Source organism: Pithys albifrons, chromosome 9, assembly GCF_047495875.1.
Source record: "Pithys albifrons albifrons isolate INPA30051 chromosome 9, PitAlb_v1, whole genome shotgun sequence".
Lineage (NCBI taxonomy): Eukaryota > Metazoa > Chordata > Aves > Passeriformes > Thamnophilidae > Pithys > Pithys albifrons.
Window position 1 is genome coordinate 35089456 of NC_092466.1, and position 19651 is coordinate 35109106.

The 19651-nt window shown below is 47.9% G+C and overlaps 1 protein-coding gene across 3 annotated transcripts in view; it reads right to left on the minus strand.

The window, feature by feature from the left end:
- The window catches only part of P4HA1 (prolyl 4-hydroxylase subunit alpha 1), a 28752-nt gene extending 9101 nt beyond the window's left edge, over positions 1-19651 (minus strand). For 2 of the 3 annotated variants that reach the window (XM_071564362.1, XM_071564360.1), the window contains exons 1-9: positions 19567-19651; positions 14019-14135; positions 12821-12917; positions 10739-10890; positions 9532-9669; positions 7491-7730; positions 6417-6604; positions 5742-5918; positions 2412-2482 (exon numbers count right to left, since the gene is read on the minus strand). In XM_071564362.1, coding sequence (XP_071420463.1) covers positions 2412-2482; positions 5742-5918; positions 6417-6604; positions 7491-7730; positions 9532-9669; positions 10739-10890; positions 12821-12917; positions 14019-14106 — 1151 coding nt within the window. In that variant the 5' untranslated portion in view covers positions 14107-14135; positions 19567-19651. Of the gene's footprint in view, positions 1-2411; positions 2483-3477; positions 3549-5741; positions 5919-6416; positions 6605-7490; positions 7731-9531; positions 9670-10738; positions 10891-12820; positions 12918-14018; positions 14136-19566 lie in introns of all 3 variants that reach the window. The other variant, XM_071564361.1, reaches the window with a different exon arrangement.

The window sequence follows — 19651 nt, forward strand, 5'->3', positions numbered from 1 at the left end:
CAGGGACACCTCCCACTATCCTGGTTGCTCCAAGCCCTGTCCAGCCTGGCCTTGGACACTTCAGGGATGGGGCAGCCACAAAAATGTCTCGTAATTCTGCATGATGCACCTTGAAGATTTTTAACAGCAGAATTTTTATAGAGAGAAATCATTTTGGACTAAGCAATATCTTTTAGGAAAAAACCCAGACAACTCTCCACAGCACAAAGAGACTCCAAAATCTCAGCCCCTCAGCTGCAGAGCTCAGTCTAGGAGTGGACTGTACATTCTAGCACTGCACTGGCCACACAAAACACTGGCATTTGTGTTTCAAAGCCTCCTAAAATGCACTTGGTGTGTAAAATAGTCCCAGCAGAGACGCACCAGGCAGCAAATAAAAGCCCAGACTGGTATTTCTGCAGTGGAAACTTCACCATTACGTGCTCCACGAGCTCTGGCTGCCTGCTGGGAGGAGAGAGGGGGGCAAGAAAAGGCAGTTTTTATCTTTCAAAGCAGTGTGTGAGTGGGTGGGTTTATTCTGGAGCTGCTGGCAAGGTGCCCCTGCTGACAGAGGCTGCCACGTCCCACCCAGGGAACAGTGGTGCTCTCAGAGACAGGAATGCTGTAATTGAGGAGGGCATTTGCTGGGAAGGAATGTTTGAAGGGGGAAAGCAGTCATCTAGTGAGAAAATAAAGCCAGCATTTTTTGGGTTTCAGGAGCAATGATTCATCTGGAATCCAAACCAGCTCCAGGAGAAAGAGGTTTCCAGCAGGAGTAACACAGACCCTCTAACTTGGGCTGCCCTGGGCTCTTGGGGGATTTCTACTCCGGCTCCAGATTTAGGTGTGGAGTTCTCTTGGAAAGTCCCCACACATCCTGGAAATCTGCACATGGAGGAAGGCAAAGGCAAGGGAAAGCAGGAGAAGGGCAGTCCCCCTCCACTCTCAAGGCTGTTCTACCCTCAAAAAATGGTCTTACCCAACTTCTTGGGTGTTTCTTCACAATTCTAATTCCAGTTTCCAGTGAGAGACTGGATTTAAAACCTTAGCTCAGTAAGATCTGGTTTAATTTTTGGGAGTTGCTTCGGTGCACTGGAAGGAAGTGCCACAGTGCCACCTTTCTAAGAGCCAGACCTTAAGTATTTAAGGTCCCATTCCCCAGGAGCTGGCCAGGAGCTCTATCCCAGCTTTTTACTTGGCTTCCAATGCTGGGTGGTGCTTTGTGCTGTTTTTTCTGACTGTAGCAGCTGCAGTACCTCGGGGCATAACACTTCCTACTGAGGAAAATCACAACTCTAAATAAAAAGTTCTTTTACTAAGGCTCAGCTATTTAAATAGGGGGCAATTATGCATCCCAATTTCCATCAGTGATCTGACTCTGCAGCTCCTCATATGAGCACATCAAGTTTGACAGAAACCATGAGGGGATGGAGGAGGTTGCTCAGCAATGCCCCAGAGCTGGCACAGAGGACAAACCCCAAGACTCAATAAATGCTGCCTTTCCAATAGGCAATGACAAACAACCAAGGTAGGTAAGACAGGGACAGACTTGAACATTAAAAACCAAACCCAAAATTTAAATGCAACACGTGACCAAGAGGAAGACAAATGTTCCTACAGTGCTCTGGGGGGGCAGCTTTAAGGAGCAAACAGACCATTCCCAAAGGATTCCCACTACCTGTGTGTGCCCATGAGGACACAGACCCCCATCCTGCAAAGGTGCAAGGCAGTCTCCAAAGCATAAACATTAATGTTTTCAACTTTTAACAGCAGTGACCTTAAGGATCTGACCTCAGCTCCAATTTTTCTACGACTTATAATATCACTCCTGAATCAATCACCTTCCTGTGATCTGCTGTCTGGAAGCAACTTCAGCTTTGCTAAGAAATCCAGAGCTCACTAAAAGCCCTCAAGCTACAGACTATTCTCATTTCAGGGGGTTTGTTCAAAGCAACTGAAAGATCACTGGGCTTCCAGTAAAGCAGCCACTCCATTCCATCATTCCGACAGGGAACTCCCTCAGAGTCACCACCTGGCTTTAATTTGCAGCATTCCCAGGAATCACAGCAGCTCCTGGCTGTAAGCAGGTATGGATGTAAGGAGGTTTAGGAGCAGAGGTGAGCCAGCAGGTCCCTGTTGCACTGTGAGTGTCAGCACAGCCCCACACTCACGTTTAGTATGTTAGTTGGAGCAGACAAGCCATGCTCTGCCTAAGAGGGCACTTCCACCTTGGAATAACCATTTCCAATCAATCCCTACTCCAGCAGACCACATGCTCTTTATGCCAGCTCAGCTCACTTGGGCCACTGTCTAAAGGAAGCCTAAGGCAGAGAAGTCACGCCCAATCCTTGCCCCGCATTCAGCGCTGAAGCAGCACAGCCCCAGAACAGACTTCCTCGGACAGGGAATCCCTTGGGAAGACGTTCCCTTACCTCTTAGAGACTCTGTAATGTGCTGTGGTCAGTTTCCCAGTCTCAGGGTCATGAACAGTAGCACGGCTCAGCTACAAAAAGAGAAAGGACAAGGCTTACCCACCTGGCAGGCTGCGCTCTGCCAACCCCAGAGGTTCGAGAGGGTTCCGATTGGTCCGGATGCAAAGCTCCAAATTAGCAATGTTGGAAGGGCAACACAAGCTGCAGCTGCCGTGTCCAAATCACACCAAATTGGTTGGAAAAATTTGGTTAGATTGTCCTTTCACTTTTTTCCTCCCTTTTTAAAATTTTTTTTGGTTTATACTCGAGACTTTCTGCAAGTAATTTCTGATGCTGAGTTTCCCAGACAATTCCTCTCCCCTCAGAAGCTCCAATCCTTCCTGATGGTGTGCGTGGCCAATCTTAATTACCATGGCTAAAAACAGGGGAGGGCAGGCAGGGCCAGGTGGTCTCAGATCCAGCCAATTTTGGAAAACACTGCCTAAATTCAGTGCTTGCAGTACTTAATAGACAAGCTGAAAAGAACCAGGAGCCCAGTGAAAATGAGCCAGATTTGTGTCAGGCAGGAGGTAAAGGAGCCCAGCTGGGAGTATGGGATTATCCTGGACAAGGAGATGCTGTGTGTGCACAGAAAGGACTCAGAGCATCTCTTACACCTGTAAAGGCACTTCAAGGTCCACTACATTTTCCAAGGAAAGGGAGGACAGTTCTTGGTTGGTGAGAAGAACAAGAGGAAAGGAACACATAAATTAAACCCAAAATCCAGATTTTACTGAAGGTTTTGTGGCATCGCATGTTTTTCACGCCGACTGCAGAGACCGGATCGTTGGAAAACACACACCGAGAAGGCGCCCAAAAAAAGCAGGAACAGACCAAAACACGCCCCCAGAACTTCCAGCTGAAGGAAAAGACTGAGAAACTCAGCAGTGACAGCCTGTTAGAGATCTGCAGGGAATAGCACGGTGGACTCCACAGCTGTTCCTCAGCCCACCTCTTGTCTCCCCATAATGAGCAGGACGCACACACTCATTCCAGGCCCAAAACCTGCGGCATGGAGCTCTCTTACCTTTTGCTAATTCTGTAATGGGCCGTCTCCAAGGCTCCCGTTATGGGGTTTGAAATGGTGGCTCGCCTCAGCTGTGAAGCGAACCATCAGAATAGTTGCATTACAAGCACAATCTGCATCCCAGCAATCCGACCATTCAGAAGCCTGGCGGGAATAACGCCCCGGAGCCGCCACGCCACCGCCCCGGCACTGCCTCCTGGAGGGGGTGGGAGACACGGGAGGGAGGGGCCGGCTCCACTTTCACTAAAGACAGGGGGGTTTGTTGGTTTGTTTGTGTTTTGAACAGCGTTAGAGAAGATTGGTTTTTCCAGAAGTCCTGTTTCCGTGTCTGCAGCAAGAAGAACAGTTGCTGAATGAAGCAAACTGGTGGCTTTCCTTCCTTTTGTGTTGCAACAGCTGCTGGGAGCAGCACAGTGCTGTGGCACGTGTCCTACTGGTGCTTTGTGACTCTGTCCTGCCCGTGGATGAGGAGCTTTACAGGTAAATTGGGCCCAGGCAGCACCATGATCCTGAGTAAGATGAATAAACCCTCCTTTCTCAGCTCTTCCTATCCCAGCAGCAGCACTGAATTCCTCTGTGCTCACACAACCTGCTGTGTCATCCATGGTCACACTTACACTCCACTCCCAAGACACACAGTGGGAGCTCTTGGCTCAAGGCCTCCCTTTCCCCCTGCTGGGCTCCATCTACTTTGTGCCATCCTGTGTATGTCAATATTCCACCTCAGAGCCCTCCATGCACCCTTTAACCTGGTTCCTGTACCACCAGACACTCCTTCACTCCTAACTGGGAAGGCTGAGGTGCAAAGCCCAAACTCTGGAAGGGGCACAATGCAATGCCAAATTCCAAACAATCAGAAGTATTTCTCTACTGTTAAACTAAGTAAATCAGCACCTGCTAACAAGAAAAGGTACTGGGAGCTCCTCATATGCTCCTCTCATCCCATGCAGACACATGAAAACCAAGGCACGAAGCACAATTCCAGTGAGACTCCCAGAGCTGAATAATGAGGTTCCATCCTGCCAGCACAGCAGAAGGCTGGGCACAGATCAGACAGGGAATGGCAACATCCCAAGCACGGGGAAGGAGGAGATGACCTTTCAGTCTCCACAAACACAACCCTTTTGCTGCTGAGCCGTGCAAGGCCTCAGCCACAGGGAATAATGACACCCACATCCAGATGCTCCTGCATTAATGGACTGTGGATCTCCAAGTCTTTGCCAAATGTTTGACAGGAAAACAACGACCTCAGCAAGTTCAGAACTTACAATGACCATGTTCCCAGGTTTTCTGCTCCCTAAGGAAGTCACCTGGTCATATTCCACGGACACAATGCCAGTGCTTCTGCAGCAGCAAAGGGCCTTAATCACCTACAGCCCAGCACCCTGATTGCTGCCCTGCAGCAAAGCTGCCTGACAGGAGAGCAGGAGATGCCCTGCAGGCACCTGCAGTGAAAAGCTTGTCCTTCCTGCCTGCAGTTCAGAATGTTACCTCAGAAATCAGAACAGAATCACTGAGGTTGGAAAAGACCTCCAAGATCGAGTGCAACCTCTGACCAATCCCACCTTGTCACCAGAGCAGAGCACTGAGTGCCACATCCAGTGGACTTGGATTATCATTCCTTGGATTAATATCTGCATTCAGAAACAGGAATGTTTGCAACCAGTGTCTGAAACAGGGTTGATGAGCCACCATTGTCAATAAGAGGGCAAATATCACACCAGTTAAGTCCTGCCCTCTTAAAGCAATTCCATCTGCAGGCAAATTCCAAGCTTGGGAGACAGAAGTTGATTTTATACCACAATGGAAACTACAACCACTCTTTCTTGTCTGTACAATAAGGTGGCATTCCAGGAGCAGAGGAATGGCTGCCTTTCCCTAGCCAGCACTCTTCTCCAGACTTCAAAGGCAAAAACAAATCCAGAAAACAAACAAAAAAAAAATCAGGAATATTCCAAGGCACCTTAGCTACAGTAGGTTTGTGTTCTGCTGGAGAACATTCCCCTCCTCATCTGAACCAGTGTGTGCTGAAACTGTGTCTGCTGGAAAAGCCTGGCAATGCTGCCCTGCTGCTCCCTGGCTCTGAAATCCTCTCAGCATTTCCAGCTTTCCCATCATCTCCTTCAGAGAGTGTCCACCGAGAGCTGCGAGGTGTGAGGGCACTGCACACACCCTGCCCTCCAGAGGAGCCAGGCACACCCACTCAGGCAGCAAGCACACGTGGAACTGCAGATTCCAAAGGCAAAGGAGCATAAGGCATTTACCCTGGGCTTGGCCAGCTCCTTCACGGTCTCGATCTCCTCGTCGGAGATGATGTCCAGGAAGCGAACGATGCGCGGCCTGTCCCACTCATCCTCCTGCTTCACGGGGCCCAGGATGTACCGCGGGTTCCTGTTCCCGTCGTAGTAGCGGCAGAAGAGTCGCTTCTGCCTCCGAGGAGTCTGCAAGGGAGGCAGAGCAGCAGTCAGAGAACTGCCACGGGCCATCAGCATCTCTCAGAAACAGCATGTCCTGAGCACAAGGCACAGAACAACCCACTCTCCCTACTCTGTTGCCACATTACAGGTTAAGGAGATGCTTTAAGTCTGAGCAATTAGTACCGTCAGCACAGGAATGTTGCTACTTCAACAAGCATTACTTTAGACAGCCCTGTTAAAAGTGATTTTTCATTGAAAAGCCACCCTTACTTAATTCTGCATGTAACTCGACTTCCACCATCCTTACTCAATTAATTACACTGATGCAGCACATCCAAGTCAGCCAGCACAGCCCTGCCTGTGGCACTGTTACTTTTTGTCTACTGGACAGACTGAAACAGGGCAGAAATCCAACACACTCATCCAGCTGCTCTAACAACTTCCTTGCTTCCACACCACACACAAATTCCTGACATTGTTTTGTTGGTTTCAAACATTTGAGAACAGTCTACTCCACTTTACCATTTTGAGCCCCTCCCCACGGCACAGCATTTCGTACTTCCTTCTCTCAGGCAGGTAATCCTTTTTCTTAACCTCAGTTTCCTTCTCCTGCTCTTCTGAATCCGTACTGGACTTATTTCCTTCTTTCTCTTTAGCCATGATATATTCAAAGTATTTCATGTTCCCGTTTGCTCTTTGATGTTCAGGATCTATTGACAGAGAAACAGAGGAGGATCATTGGAAGGTTTCCAGCTTGTGAGGAATTATCCAGAAGTGGCTAATTACAGAAAGCAAAAGGAAACAGATGCACTCAAAGTGCTTCCCAAACCCTCATGGCACACAGGGGTCCCAGCACTAAGAGAAAGGGTTTGGCCATTCCAGCCCCTCTCACCAGAGGGAGAGACAAGGGAATGAGACAGGGAGAGAGCTGGGACAGCATGACCAGCTGCAAACCTAAACACTTCCCTGAAGGGATTTAAGATTTCTGGTGACAAAGCCTTTAATAATTTGTAGACTTAGAGAAGCTTCAGTTCTTTGATAAATGGCTCTCAGTAGCTTTTGGTATGTGAGGTTTAGTTCTGAGCTTCTCAGCACTTCCTTTACACAGTCAATCAGCAAAGTATTTACAGAAGAATAAATGCTTTGATATTTCCTGACACAGGCTCTTATCTTGCTGTCTTTTATCCTGTATTTCTTGTTTTTCCAAGCTTTTCATCCCCAGCATGTTTCATTTGCATTTAAACCATCTGCGGAGACTTTGGCATCACCAATTTAGTTTCAATTCCACCCATTTTGGTCCTCATGGGAAGCAATCTCTGCCCAGGAGAGTAAACTAGAGAGAGAGAGAACCAGATTTCAGGAAGTAATGACTAAGAAGGGAAAGGGTCAGAAGCCACCAGTGCTGAGAGGCAGAAAACCCTTCACTGGCAAGGAGCAACCCTTAACCACAGCCCCCTGACAGGGCAGTCCAGACCAACTGCCCACCTCAAAACTAAACCTCCAATTTAACAAGTCAGAGCCCAGGCAAGACCCCCCTGCCCAGGACAAACCCAGAGCCCCCCAGCCCCGGGCTGGCTCCCTCCCTCTGTGCCATACCCAGCTCCAGGAGGCGCCTGGTGAGGGCCATGGCCTTGCCCAGGTCCCCCTGCTGGTACACAGCGTAGCTCAGGTAGTCCAGGATGTAGACTTTGTCTGCAGAGGACACTTCCCCCTCATCCAGCTGCTTCAGGGCTTGCTCCATCCAGAGCTCTGTGTGGTAATAGTCAGCCTCCGTGTAGGCAATCTTGCCCAGCTCGAAGCAATCTTCAGCTGTGAGGAAGGATTTGTGCTTCACACCTGGATTTAAAACAAACCAGAATTGACACAGGACTCCAGCCCAGCCCTCAGAGCAACATTCATTATCACAGCAGCTTCATTTCTGCTCCCCAACAGCTCCCTTCTGTGGTAGCTGCTTGTTGAAGGCTCAGCTGAAGCCTGTAAATCCTGGGAACACACAAGCAGTTCTTCATTCCCAGAATACCAGCAATGAGCTGAACCTCTTTACCACCAGTGAAAAATAAAATCAAACAAATCTCTCCAAACCCAGCCACTCCCAGCAATAGGAAGCAAAATACAAAGTTTCAGAAATCTGTTTTCAAACACATCACATTATCACTTGCAAAAAGTTCCCGAAGCGCAGCTTGTCAGTGACAGCTTGGAAGGGGGAGAAAAGGAAAACATCAGGCAGTAAATTCCCAGCTGCTCCAGAGTTTTTGAAGTCAGTCATTTTTAGCAACATTTTAAGTGACCTCTGAAGGATTAAAGCACTCACAAGCAAATTACAGATTCCTATTTTTGCCTCTGGAAATATAGGCCCAAGGAAAAACCAAACTTAATCTTGTAAGAAGGAAATGGGACCTGCCAGTTTTACAGCTAAAATTACACTCCTGATTACATCTTAATACATTCTGAACTTCTATGAGCAGCTCTGCAGCCCTGAGACAGGGGAGCTGCTCTGCTGAAGGGACATCCCATGAAATGCAGTGTCCCACAGAGCAACTCTGTTCCTGATCCCCTCACTGAACACCTGGTGCTCCCACCCTGTGCTGGGAGAGCTGCAGTTTCCTGAGCCTGAAGCTGCAAACTCCCAAAGAACACAAGGACTTGGCAACGTGAGCTGAGATCCTGACCCAAACCGGCCCAACAGAAATTCCCTGGGAAGGAAGACAAGGAACACAAGTGACCACACGGGATGTTCCCCTCTGGAGTTCTCCAGAGTCCAACCTTTTGTTTTTTATCCTCCAGAACTTCCAGGCTCTGCCATTACACTTCATTACACACATACTACACAGCTCATTCCTTCAAAAGCAGCTCAAACTTGTGTTTCTGTGCTGCTTTAAGGAAACAGGAATGAGCTGCTTAGAGTAGTAGAAGGAATCTGTAGGTCCTTGAGATGGTCTTGAACCAAACCCAAAAGCATCATAAAGCAAATTACCCTTAATTTTATTAGGCATCTGACCACAACGAGCACTTGCAAAAACACAGATGGATTGTACAGAGCTGACTTTTTGCCAGTTGGCACAGGACTACCTTTGAACAGAAGAAACAAGGAAGACTCAGGAGGGAAAGTTTCCTGACAAGAAAAGAAGTGTGTCTTCTGCACAGCAAACTATTAAAGGTCAGCTCAGGCAATGCCACGTGAGCTCAGATCTCTCCATGTGCTGTTTTTTGCTTTTCAGTTCATACATTCTCTGAAGTTAAAGCCCAAGGAAACCTCCCAGTCTGAAGGGTCCATCTTATCCCTGAGAGGGAAAGGGATAACAAAGGACAGAACTGGTTGGTTACAATGCAATAAGTTGTGCCATAAAACCAGGTATCTGCCAGTGCAACACAAGGAAAAGCCTCACCCAGGCAAGATTTTACTGCTCTTGATTTTTTGTTAAAAATTATTAACACTAAATTATCTTCCCTTCACTAGAAGAAAGATACAGATTTCAACTAAAACCAGATTCTTTTCCTAAGTTTTAGCCAGCTCAAACCCTTTGCTGTTGTTACCTTCACACTGAGGAGCTGGACAAGGTGGAACAGAGGAAATGGCTTAAAATCAGGACATTTAAAGTTCACAGTGCCTGCTGGAAATACCATGGATGGCTCTTACCTGGCAGATTCCCTCTGGAGAGTGTGTCTGTGTCCAGGTTATACGTGTCCTGGAGCCTCAGGAGGGCTTTGGCTGCACCAGTCTGGTCCTCGTCATTTGGGAAAAACTGTCGCTGGATTGTCATGTTGGAGATGAAGCCTGGAAGGGACAGGGACACACTTGGCCATCTTTGTCCTGGGAATTCTGTAAGCTCCATGCATGGAAGGTCCACCTTCACACAGCTCTGAACTGAACTCATGGCACATGCTGCTCAATCAGCATTTGGGTTTTTGGTTAAAGAAACACCTGTGGGCTTTCTGAAGCAGCATGAGGGAGGTGTTTATTGAACAGGAGACCAGCAGGTCCTGTAAAGTACAAAACACTCCCTCAAGGAGCTGTTCCCCTCTTTTGCCCCAAGTTCCAGAGGCACAAGCAGCTCCACAGGGCTGTGCCAACACGCTGCTCACTGAATTCATCTGATGCCCACCAGCAGAAATCTAAGCAGCAGGACCAAACCCAACCCAAGAGCAGCTGCAAAACCACCCAAAAATAATGAGCTGGCCACATTTGTGACTTCTGCCACACTCCTGTAGACTCTTCTAACTGTTCAGAATGCATAACACTATCACTTCATGGAAAAAATACAATATTCTTTCCCTCTCAAGCTTCCTTTCTTTTGCTCCACTACACCTCCCCCAGTACTTTGCTTTTTCTTTATAACAAAAGTGCACTTTCTTTTTCCCCCCTCATTCAGAAGAAGGACTTAAGGCACACTGGTCCAGATCTGTGACTGGCAGGTGCAGAGCCTTTTCAGTTGGCATATTCAGTCCCTCTCACAGCAACAGAGAAGCTGAATGTGCTGAATCTTGATCAGAGACTAATCCTGGGTCTTTCTGAAAGCTCTGCTTTCTTACAGCTCCTTATTACAAACCTCCACCTGGTACTGGCTGTTGAGAGACTCTCACAGGTCACATATAACCAGCCTGGCTTCCTTTTGCTGACTGTCTCTCACAGTCAACTATTTCATGTCCTGTTCCTTGCTGAAGAGCTTCTATTCTTGCTGAAGCAAAGAGGCAGCAGAGTGTTTCCCACACTAATTGAGACTGGTTCCACAAATGCTCAGCTCAAAAGCAGCCTTACAAACCCAATTCAAAGCCTGCCAGGTGAAGGCCACAGCTAAAGAGCTGTAATTAGCAGGGATCCTGCTTTTCCCTGCAGGCACACTCACCATCCGACATGTCCTTCAGGACCAGGCTCTCCAGCTCACCCCACTCTGTGTTGAGCCGTTTCATCAACTTGAAGGCATTTACAGGATGTCCCAGAAACCCCTCTGGGTCTTTGGTGGCAGTATCTGTCAGCTGATCCAACTTCTCTGCCCATCTACAATGAAAATACACGTTCATGAAAATCTTGCACCAGTCTGCTGATGCTCTGGAGAACTGATTTCGAGCTACTGAAGTGCCTTCACTAATAAAAAACCCCAGAAATTGCAAGTATTAACATGATCTACATATAGAGCTCTCCTAGAAGGAACAGAAAGGACTATTTTCCTTTCTTTCTATTTTTTTATATCTTTCTCAGCTGCAGCTCAAACCCTGTGCTGCTCTTACAGTCCTCGTTGGGAATTCCTTCCTACAAGCCCCCAAAACACCGTGCCAGCATTTCCATTATGAGCTGCCATGCAGGACTAATCAAAGGCAAAGCTTTACCCAAATTTGTAATCCTCTGTTTTTAAATGCCTTTGTTTTTCCCCTTAAGCTCACAAAAGGCAGTTCAATGCCTGTCTCAAGTTCAGACACACGCTCCCACATCTGTGATCAGCTCCTGCTTATCCCACAAGTTCCTTTCCATGTTGAAAGCTTGTCTTAAGAAAGGACAAGGAGCCCAGATCCAATTTCTGGTGCTGCTTCTCCACCCCCACAAACCTCTAAAGTACCAGAAGTCATTCCCAAGCCCAACGTGCTCCCAAACAAGCACAGCTTCAAAACAACGCAGACCCACAACACTGAGACGTGCCAACGCCCTGAAATCAGGGTAAATAAATGCTAAAGAGCCACACCCCACAGACAATACCGAACTCCAGCAGAAGGCAAAGGCAAGATCTGCAGCCTGGAGGGAACTCTGTCCACGAGTTTGGCGCATTCCACAACCTGCTTTGCCGCAATTAAATTTGCAGGATCTCTTTCAAGTGGTTTCTGTTTGACAAAAGCCTGAGCCACCCTGTGCATTTCAGGGAATGACCAACTTGCACCGAGTCTGAGAGAACAGCAGCTCCCAAAATCCCTCAGCCAAGGGACAGAGCCCAGAAAACAATGCTGGCATTTTTTCCAGGTTCTTTTATCTCAGTGACAGAGATAAAACTTTTCCGACCTGACAGCTCCTCTGATACCATAAAAACAGCTGCAACACTTGCACAATGAGCTGTATTTACACACTTCTGGATGTCCAGCTGGCACGTTTCCATGTTAATTTGTAGCTGTAAAGAATGTGATTTGTAGCTGTAAAAAATACACTTCTAACATTCCAAACCTGGCAGCAATTCCAACTCCATTTTCAGTGATAAATACAAATCCAGTTGGACAGAAGTATTTTTCTTCCTGGCTTAGCAGAAGACCAGAAAGTAATACACAATAAAATAAAATTCACCCATCTATCTAAACCTGTTTCAACATCCTCATGACAGGTTTATACACATTTTTGAAAGTCAGGAGACCATCCTGTTCAGAGATAAAACATTTATTTGTAGCTGTGATAAAATCTGACATACTGGGCTCTGCTGCTCAGCCCTATAGTGTGAGGTCTATAGTAATGGCAATGGGTCTCTTACTATTTTTTAAAGCAGTAATAAATTTAATTTTACTTTTAAATCTAAATAGAGTAAACCTGTAGAAAGAACCTGTGCCTTTACAGTGGGTAATTCCCATTCAGTGGCCACACCAACACTTTTCAGTGATTTATATCTGATGTATCATTGTACTGCTCCTTTGGAGATTTCCTGGGTTTCAGTTCCCACTAAGCAAACCCCACTCCAAAGAACTCCATCCCCTTGGGAATGATGTGCAAGCAGGAGCCCTGCAGTGCCAGTGTTGGACAGAAAGTGGGTTGATCAGATTCCATCCTCTGAGAGCTGCACAACCCCAACCAGGGGCTGGGAGAGAACAACTTGGGACAAACACCCAGCAAAACCTGCAGGTTTAAGCTTTGCCTCGGAGGGAAAATTCCACAAATTTAATCAGCCTTGGGAAACACTTTTTTGCATAAGGATGGACTCCAATAATTAACCATTAGCATTATGGAACAAACTGCTTACTTTTTGATCTGCTCCAGCTTGCTTTCCTCTGCCTTGATGTAATCTTTCAGTGACACCACCAGATCTTTCTCTGTGTTAATTAAGTCTGTCATATGTCCTAGAAAACAAAGGAGCTTGGTGAGTCAAGGAGAAACAAAAAGCTCTGAGAATTAAAGGCATTCTTCCTCTTTTCTCTTTCTTCCCTTCTCCAACTCTTCCTTCCCCAAAGTCCTTCTGCATTTGCTTAAATAACCCTGAAGGAGTGTTTGAGTAAGACTTTTTTTGAAGGGGAAAATCTCCTGCTGGACCAAGCTCGTTGCCATGGAAATTAATGTAATACCACGTATTTATTATTAGAACTAATTTAGGATTCATTTGGAAAAGGAAGTAGGTTGCCACAGAGTAATCTTTCATCCAAGCATACATAATGTAGAGCAAATAAAGAGAAAGCTGCAGAAATACACAAAGCCTTCACATTTGATACGAAGACTAATCCAGAGCTTTATTTTTAAGATTACTTCCATGACTTCAATGGGCCCCTGGTATTAATTAATAATTGCTTAATTTCCTGAAGAAGGCAGCTGAACTGGTTCAGTCCCCACCTTCAGAACCCAGGGGTGAGCACACTGATAGCATTATGTAGCTGCTGTTCCACTTGCTTTGACATAGAACCATAGAATGGATTGGGTTGGAAAAGACCTCTGAGATCATCAAGTCCAACCCTTGGGCCAACTCCAGGCCCTTTACCAGATCATGGCACTCAGTGCCACGGCCAATCTCACTTTAAAAACCTCCAGGGATGGGGAATCCACCCCCTCTCTGGGCAGCCCATTCCAATCCCTGAGCACTCTCTCTGCAAAGAATTTTTTTCTCATCTCCAACTTCAATTTCCCCTGGCAGAGCTTGAGCCCATCGTGCCCCCTTGTCCTATTGCTGAGTGCCTGGGAGAAGAGACCAACCCCCACATATGTGCAACAGCCACACCAAAATTCTGTTTAAATTCCAATGCCTGTAAGAATCAGTAAGGACTACAAAGCCCAGCCTGGGTCACTGGACTACCTGGACTGGCTTAAAGCATGTTCCTCCTAAAAGGAAAGTCAATAATAATGTGGTAAAAACTAGGAAGTGGGTTTAGTCGTGCACCAATGAAAGCCTTGGGTAATTAACACACACAGAAACTCCTCTGGCCACGCAGCACCTACAGCAAGGGATGTCTCACCAATGGAAGTGAAGAAGTCCGTGTGGGCACAAGAGACAGGCAGCAGAAATCCAAGGGTCAGGGCACACCAAACCTTGTTGAAGGCCATTGCTCAACAGCTGTCACCTCACCACGGACCTGGGACAGAAACACAAACCAGGTTAAAAATCCCTGTTCCCCCGAGAGGCGAATCCACCTTCACAAGAGACAGAGGGGCAGAATCCTGACAAGCCTGAGCTGCTCTCAGGACTAAAGCCCTCCTGCTGACTTCCTTACAGCTTTGTCTCCTGTGGCAACAGAAGAAAGAGCAGCTCAGAGACTCTCCTTTCTGACATCTAAGCCACACTGCACATTGAGCTCCTTTGCAAAAAGCACCACAAAACCCAAGACCAAACACTGAAAAAAAAAAACCCCTAACACCAAGTAAAAATACACATTTTATAAAGTTCATCCACTCAATGAAAACACCCAAGTTTCCATTTTTCAGTCAGAAAGATGCCAGTGGAGCAGGTCTGAATGAAAACCCTGCACAAGCAGTTCAGAGGGGCAGTTTTGTGCTCCTGCTCCTTGGCTGCCACCAGGAAAACAAGCTCCACACCTGACACAAAAGGCTGCTCTGTCCCTGGATCCTGGATAATCCATGGCAGGCTCACAGGCAGTGCTTTCTCCCAGGGCCTGCTGCCAACCCCTCAGCCTTTCAGATGCTGATCCCCTCAGCAGCCCAGGATTGCCTGGCTCCTGCACACTTCAGAAGTAATTATGCTGTCGTGGAATCCACAGGGTTTACTTTTTTTCCAAACAAAACCTTAACCTCTCACATACTGTATCTGCTCAGAAAAATGAACAGACTGTGTGTATGGAGAGAAACTGGTTTACAACTCTTCCAATAGCAAGACAACTGATTAAGAAGAAAAAGAAAAAAAAATAGAAGGTAACAAGTCCAGCAAGAAAATGGTTTGGCCTATTTAGGGAAGAAAGCAACATGTTTTTGATTAAGCTGAAAGAATTGATATCAAACAACATAAACCCAGGTGTGCCATTCACACAAGGAAGGTGCAAACAAAATCAGCAAAGTCCAAAAGCTGCACCCAAAATAAAACCATCCCACTTAAAAGTGGAGGTGTTGACAGGGAACATACCCCTGGCTCCAGAGCACAGGATCTCTTCTTGCATTGCACCGGAGGGTCTGGAAGCACCTCCCTCTTTTCCTGTCCACCTCCAGCACTCCAGAAGGAGCAGCACTGGGGTTCAGATTTACTCTGAGCTGCCTCTTGGACAGGACAAGCACAGTTCCACTGGCACTGATGGGAACGAGGGGAAACTCGAGCCTAGAAAAGCAGCACGACCTCCAGCTCTTGTGATCAGCTGAAACCTGCAGGACCACAACCGAGGGCTGAAACATTCTGACACATTCACTGGCACAAAGTCCTACTTTTCCCCCAGTCAAGCCAGGCACCTCAGCATCACCACAGCTCTAAGGCAGCCCTGCTGCCCACAACAGCATTCCTCACCTCCTCCACTGCCACTTCAAACATAACTAATAAAACCACTGGAATGTACCTGCACTCTTCCTAAAGCCACCACTCTGTATTCCACCCTGCAGAACATCAAGTGCCTCCTGCTCCTTCAGCAGTGGAGCCAACACATCTGTGAATCGATGACAAAGCACAAACAGCTCCACTACACCAGAAATATTTGCCAACCTTATCAGTACTGGGAATTCACTGAGCTATTTGTTTACTGCACTCAGTGAAAAACACAAGGGAAGCTCCACCAAGTTTACTTTTTTCACTATTAATCAATATGAAACTTTTCTCAAACAAAAGAACACAAGCAAACACAACCACCAAAAAGGTGATGAAAAGAACGTTTCCTTTCCATGTGCTGCTCTCACTGACGGTTTTTCACCTTGTTTTTCCTCTTCTCCATCTGTTTTTGTAGGCTGCTCCAATACCAGGCTCTTCCAAATGCTGTTGCAACCCCATCCCACCTCCTGTCTCCACAGGCACAGAGCACAATGAGGGACTGGCAACGGCCTCAAACTGCCACAAGGGAAATTCTAAGCAGGCACAAAGTTTCTCACACTTCGGCACAAGAAGGGGCTGCCCGGAGAAACTGGATTTCCAGTTCCTGGAATCTCCATTTCCAAAGGGCACAGGATGAGCCCACGTGCAGCCTAACCCGACCCCCAGCTCGCCCAGCCTCCAGCAGGAGGTTGGCCAGATGGCATCCAGAGGTCACCCCAGCTTGATTTTTCTTTCCTTTCCCGCATTTTCTGTCGTTTGCAAGGGCTCTGACTCCCCTCACAGCCTTCAGCCACCCAAGATTCCTCCCCTCCCAGATGGAATTCAGAGCTGGACAGGGAGCCCGAGGCAGGGCCAGCCAAGCTCATGAGCCCTAAAGCAGCACAGCTTTCCAACCACTGCAGCAGATCAGCCACGGGTTCCCAACTCCCAGAGAATGCAGCTCAGTTAACAGGGATGCTGGAAGTCTCCTGGACACACAAGCTGCCAAGTAAGTAGGTTTGATTTCTTCCTGTCAGTGACATGAAGGAAAACAAGATGAAAATGCTCCCTCCATTATTGCTGTCAGTCTCACTCTCCTCCTCAGCCGTGTCCCACAGGCAAACACAGGGATGGCAACTGAGAATCCTGGAGGAGGGAATCACTACCCACGGGAGAGTGGGAGTCCAGCTGACAGCTTTTAACACAGGAGCTTCCCCACGTTCCAGAAGTGCGTTCATTAAACACGGCAAAGCAGAAAGAAACCCACAGGAATGGGGAAAATAGTAAAGAGCAACCAAACATGGAGATACAAGAGAAACAAAGCAGCAAGGGGAGGAATGGCACTCCCAAGCACAGCACTGGACAGCAGGGACACACAACAAACACCTTTTCAACTCACGACGGGGGTTTTGAGGACTTTAAAGAGCTCAGCTCAGCTCTACAAGTAGAAACAATCGAGAAGGGAAGACAAACTGCAGAGTCGCACAACCTCACCACAATCAAGGTCATACTAATCATGACTGAAGATGCTTGTTACACAAGTCTCCTCATTGCCAACTGCAAGCTCCCAGGTGCTCACAAGGATCCAGAAAACAAGATTAAAAAAAAGGAAGCTCAGGGTGTACTTCAATGTGGAATTATTCTGGAATAGCTCTAGCTTAACTCCAAACCAGCCTCTTTCTTTAGGAAAGAAATTAATGTCCTACTCCAAATGAAGTCTGTAAGGCCAGGAGACAAAACTGTGTCACAAAGATCCTTGACTTTTGACTTAAATGCTGGTCCACCCTCACAGTCCTTACCGTGTCCCACTGCATGAAAGAAGTAACAGGAAAATCCTCCCAACAGTTAAACAGAGCTGAGTGTAGAGGAAATGGAGAGGATGGCACCAGAAATGACAGCTGTTCACGGTCCCAAATCGCTCCTGTCTCAAAGACAACCCAAGTTACAGTCTCATGGCACAATTTGCCTGGAAATGCTACTCAAAAGGAAAGGAGTTTCCCAGAACAAGCACTAAGAGCATTTAGCTGTCACCACTGCTTGATGGTCTCACAGGATAGGAACACGAGAATCCAGTTCCCAAGTTCTCCAGCACATTCAAAGATGGTTTAAAATTTAAATTCAAGGAGTGAGAGAACAAAGATTTTCTGCAATTGCTGCTACCAAAAGGACAGGGCATGTTTTAGGCCTCTTTTAATGGCAAAGTTGTAACATAGTCTTATATATATAAATAATATAACAATGAGATGAGAATCAATTTTAGCAGCAAGTAGGTGATGTGTTTTAATTATCATTGACTGCCACACTGAAGACATTCATGAGTCTGAGTCTAAGGCAGGTGTGTTTGTACCCAGGAAACCACAGCAAGTTTTCCTTTGGTTTCTTCCAGACTGAATGGACACAGCCCTCAGAAGCCACTTGTTTTAACTTCCCAAGCCAGGACAAAGAACAGGGGGGATGGAACAGAGCACTTATTAGACACAACAGGCAGCAGACTATCCTTCTGTTTGTCCTTCTGCTCAAGGATTAGCAGAGCACCTACAGATATAAAGAATATTTTCAGATATTAAGAGTGCTTGTAAAGAAAGCAGTACAATCCCAATGATCTGACAGCTGAAGTCAGGCTTCCTCAAGGAGTACATTCTTATGAAGAAAAATGGTTTCCTTACCTCTATCAATCTCAGCACAGAGTTTTGCTCCCATAAACCTTTATTTATCCTCACTCCTTCCAAAGTGTAACTCACTACCTGTCATTTCGGTTTGTCAAACTGCACTGGGAATTTTCCAATCTATGTGCAAGCCCTGAAATCACACCTTTAAACATTAGAATTTAAAACCATTCACTATGGAACAACATTTAAACCTCTCCAGGTCAGAGAGCTGGCTCGGGGAAGAAAACAAAGAGAGCAGAAAGTTAATCAGTACTGGTTGTGTCAGCACATACCTAAGAAGCAGTACAGAGTACTGCAGGTCAAATCAAATGCTTGGCAGTGTGGTTGAAGGATTAAAACGTGTCCAGCAATGGCCCAAGTGCGTAACAGTAGGGCAGAGAACACCTCTGACCCAGGAGGCCTCTGCTTCCCAGACAGAGCAGGAACTCATTACCTTTACTTTCCGCCTCTGGCAGAGCACTGTCTGCACTCTCAGCCAACAGCCCCCGGCCTCGTGGGAAGCTGCATTTATTTATTCTAGTAACCAATGGCTTCTTTCATTCACTAAAACCTGGAGCCCTAAACCTTTACTTATCAGAAGTAGGTGAACATTTAAAGCACTGTGCATTCTCCTCTTACTGAAGTCAGCAGGGGAAAAAAAAGTGAAACCGAACGCTGGGCAATCCCTGCTGCCTGCAATCCTTAAGGATCTTTCCACCCAGTTTTCAGGTGAAGATTCATTAGTAAGTAGACACGACGCTTTTATTTTATTATATTCACCAGTATGCTCAGGACTCCACGTCGGAGTTTGTCCTGCGGGTCAGGTTAGATCCTATTAAAGCACCAAAGCTGACTGCAAAGGTAGCTGCGAAATCCCACACAAAGCGAGAGGCTGAGCGCGTCCCGGAGCAGCGAGAGGCAAAGGCAGAGCAGCCCCGTCCCTCGCGGGGCAGCCCCTGCACGCAGCGCTCCGCCCGGAGAACTTTCCATACACCCAGCCCGGCACGGAGCCGTGCGCTCCCCGCTCCCGGCGCTGCGCGGACGGGCGGGCACCGGCTGGGGGTAACCACGGCGCGGGGCCGGGGATGCTCCGCCGGGCGCGGGGAGCGGCAGGAGGAGCAGGCGGAGGAGGAGCAGGCGGCTGTGTTTAGTCTGCCAGGCGCGGGGAAGCCGGCGCGGCGGCGCCCTCCCGCCCCCCTCCGGAGGCTGCCGGCTCCCGTTACGTAAGGCCCGGGAGCACCGACCCGCCGCGCCGGGGCACCGGCCCCTCGCCGCGGGGGTGGGCGCGGCGGCGGCGGCGCGCTGCCACGTATGGCCCCCACCCACCCACTCGCACCCCCGCTGCGGCCAGACCCATGGCGCTCCCCTGAGCTGCTCTGAGCCGTCTCACTCGCCCGCAGCACGGCCGGGCCTCACCTGTTGACGGGGGGTTATGGGGCGGCCGCGGCCACAGCTCCGCGCCCTGCCCGGGGGTGCCACCGACTGGGCGCGCGCCCGCCGC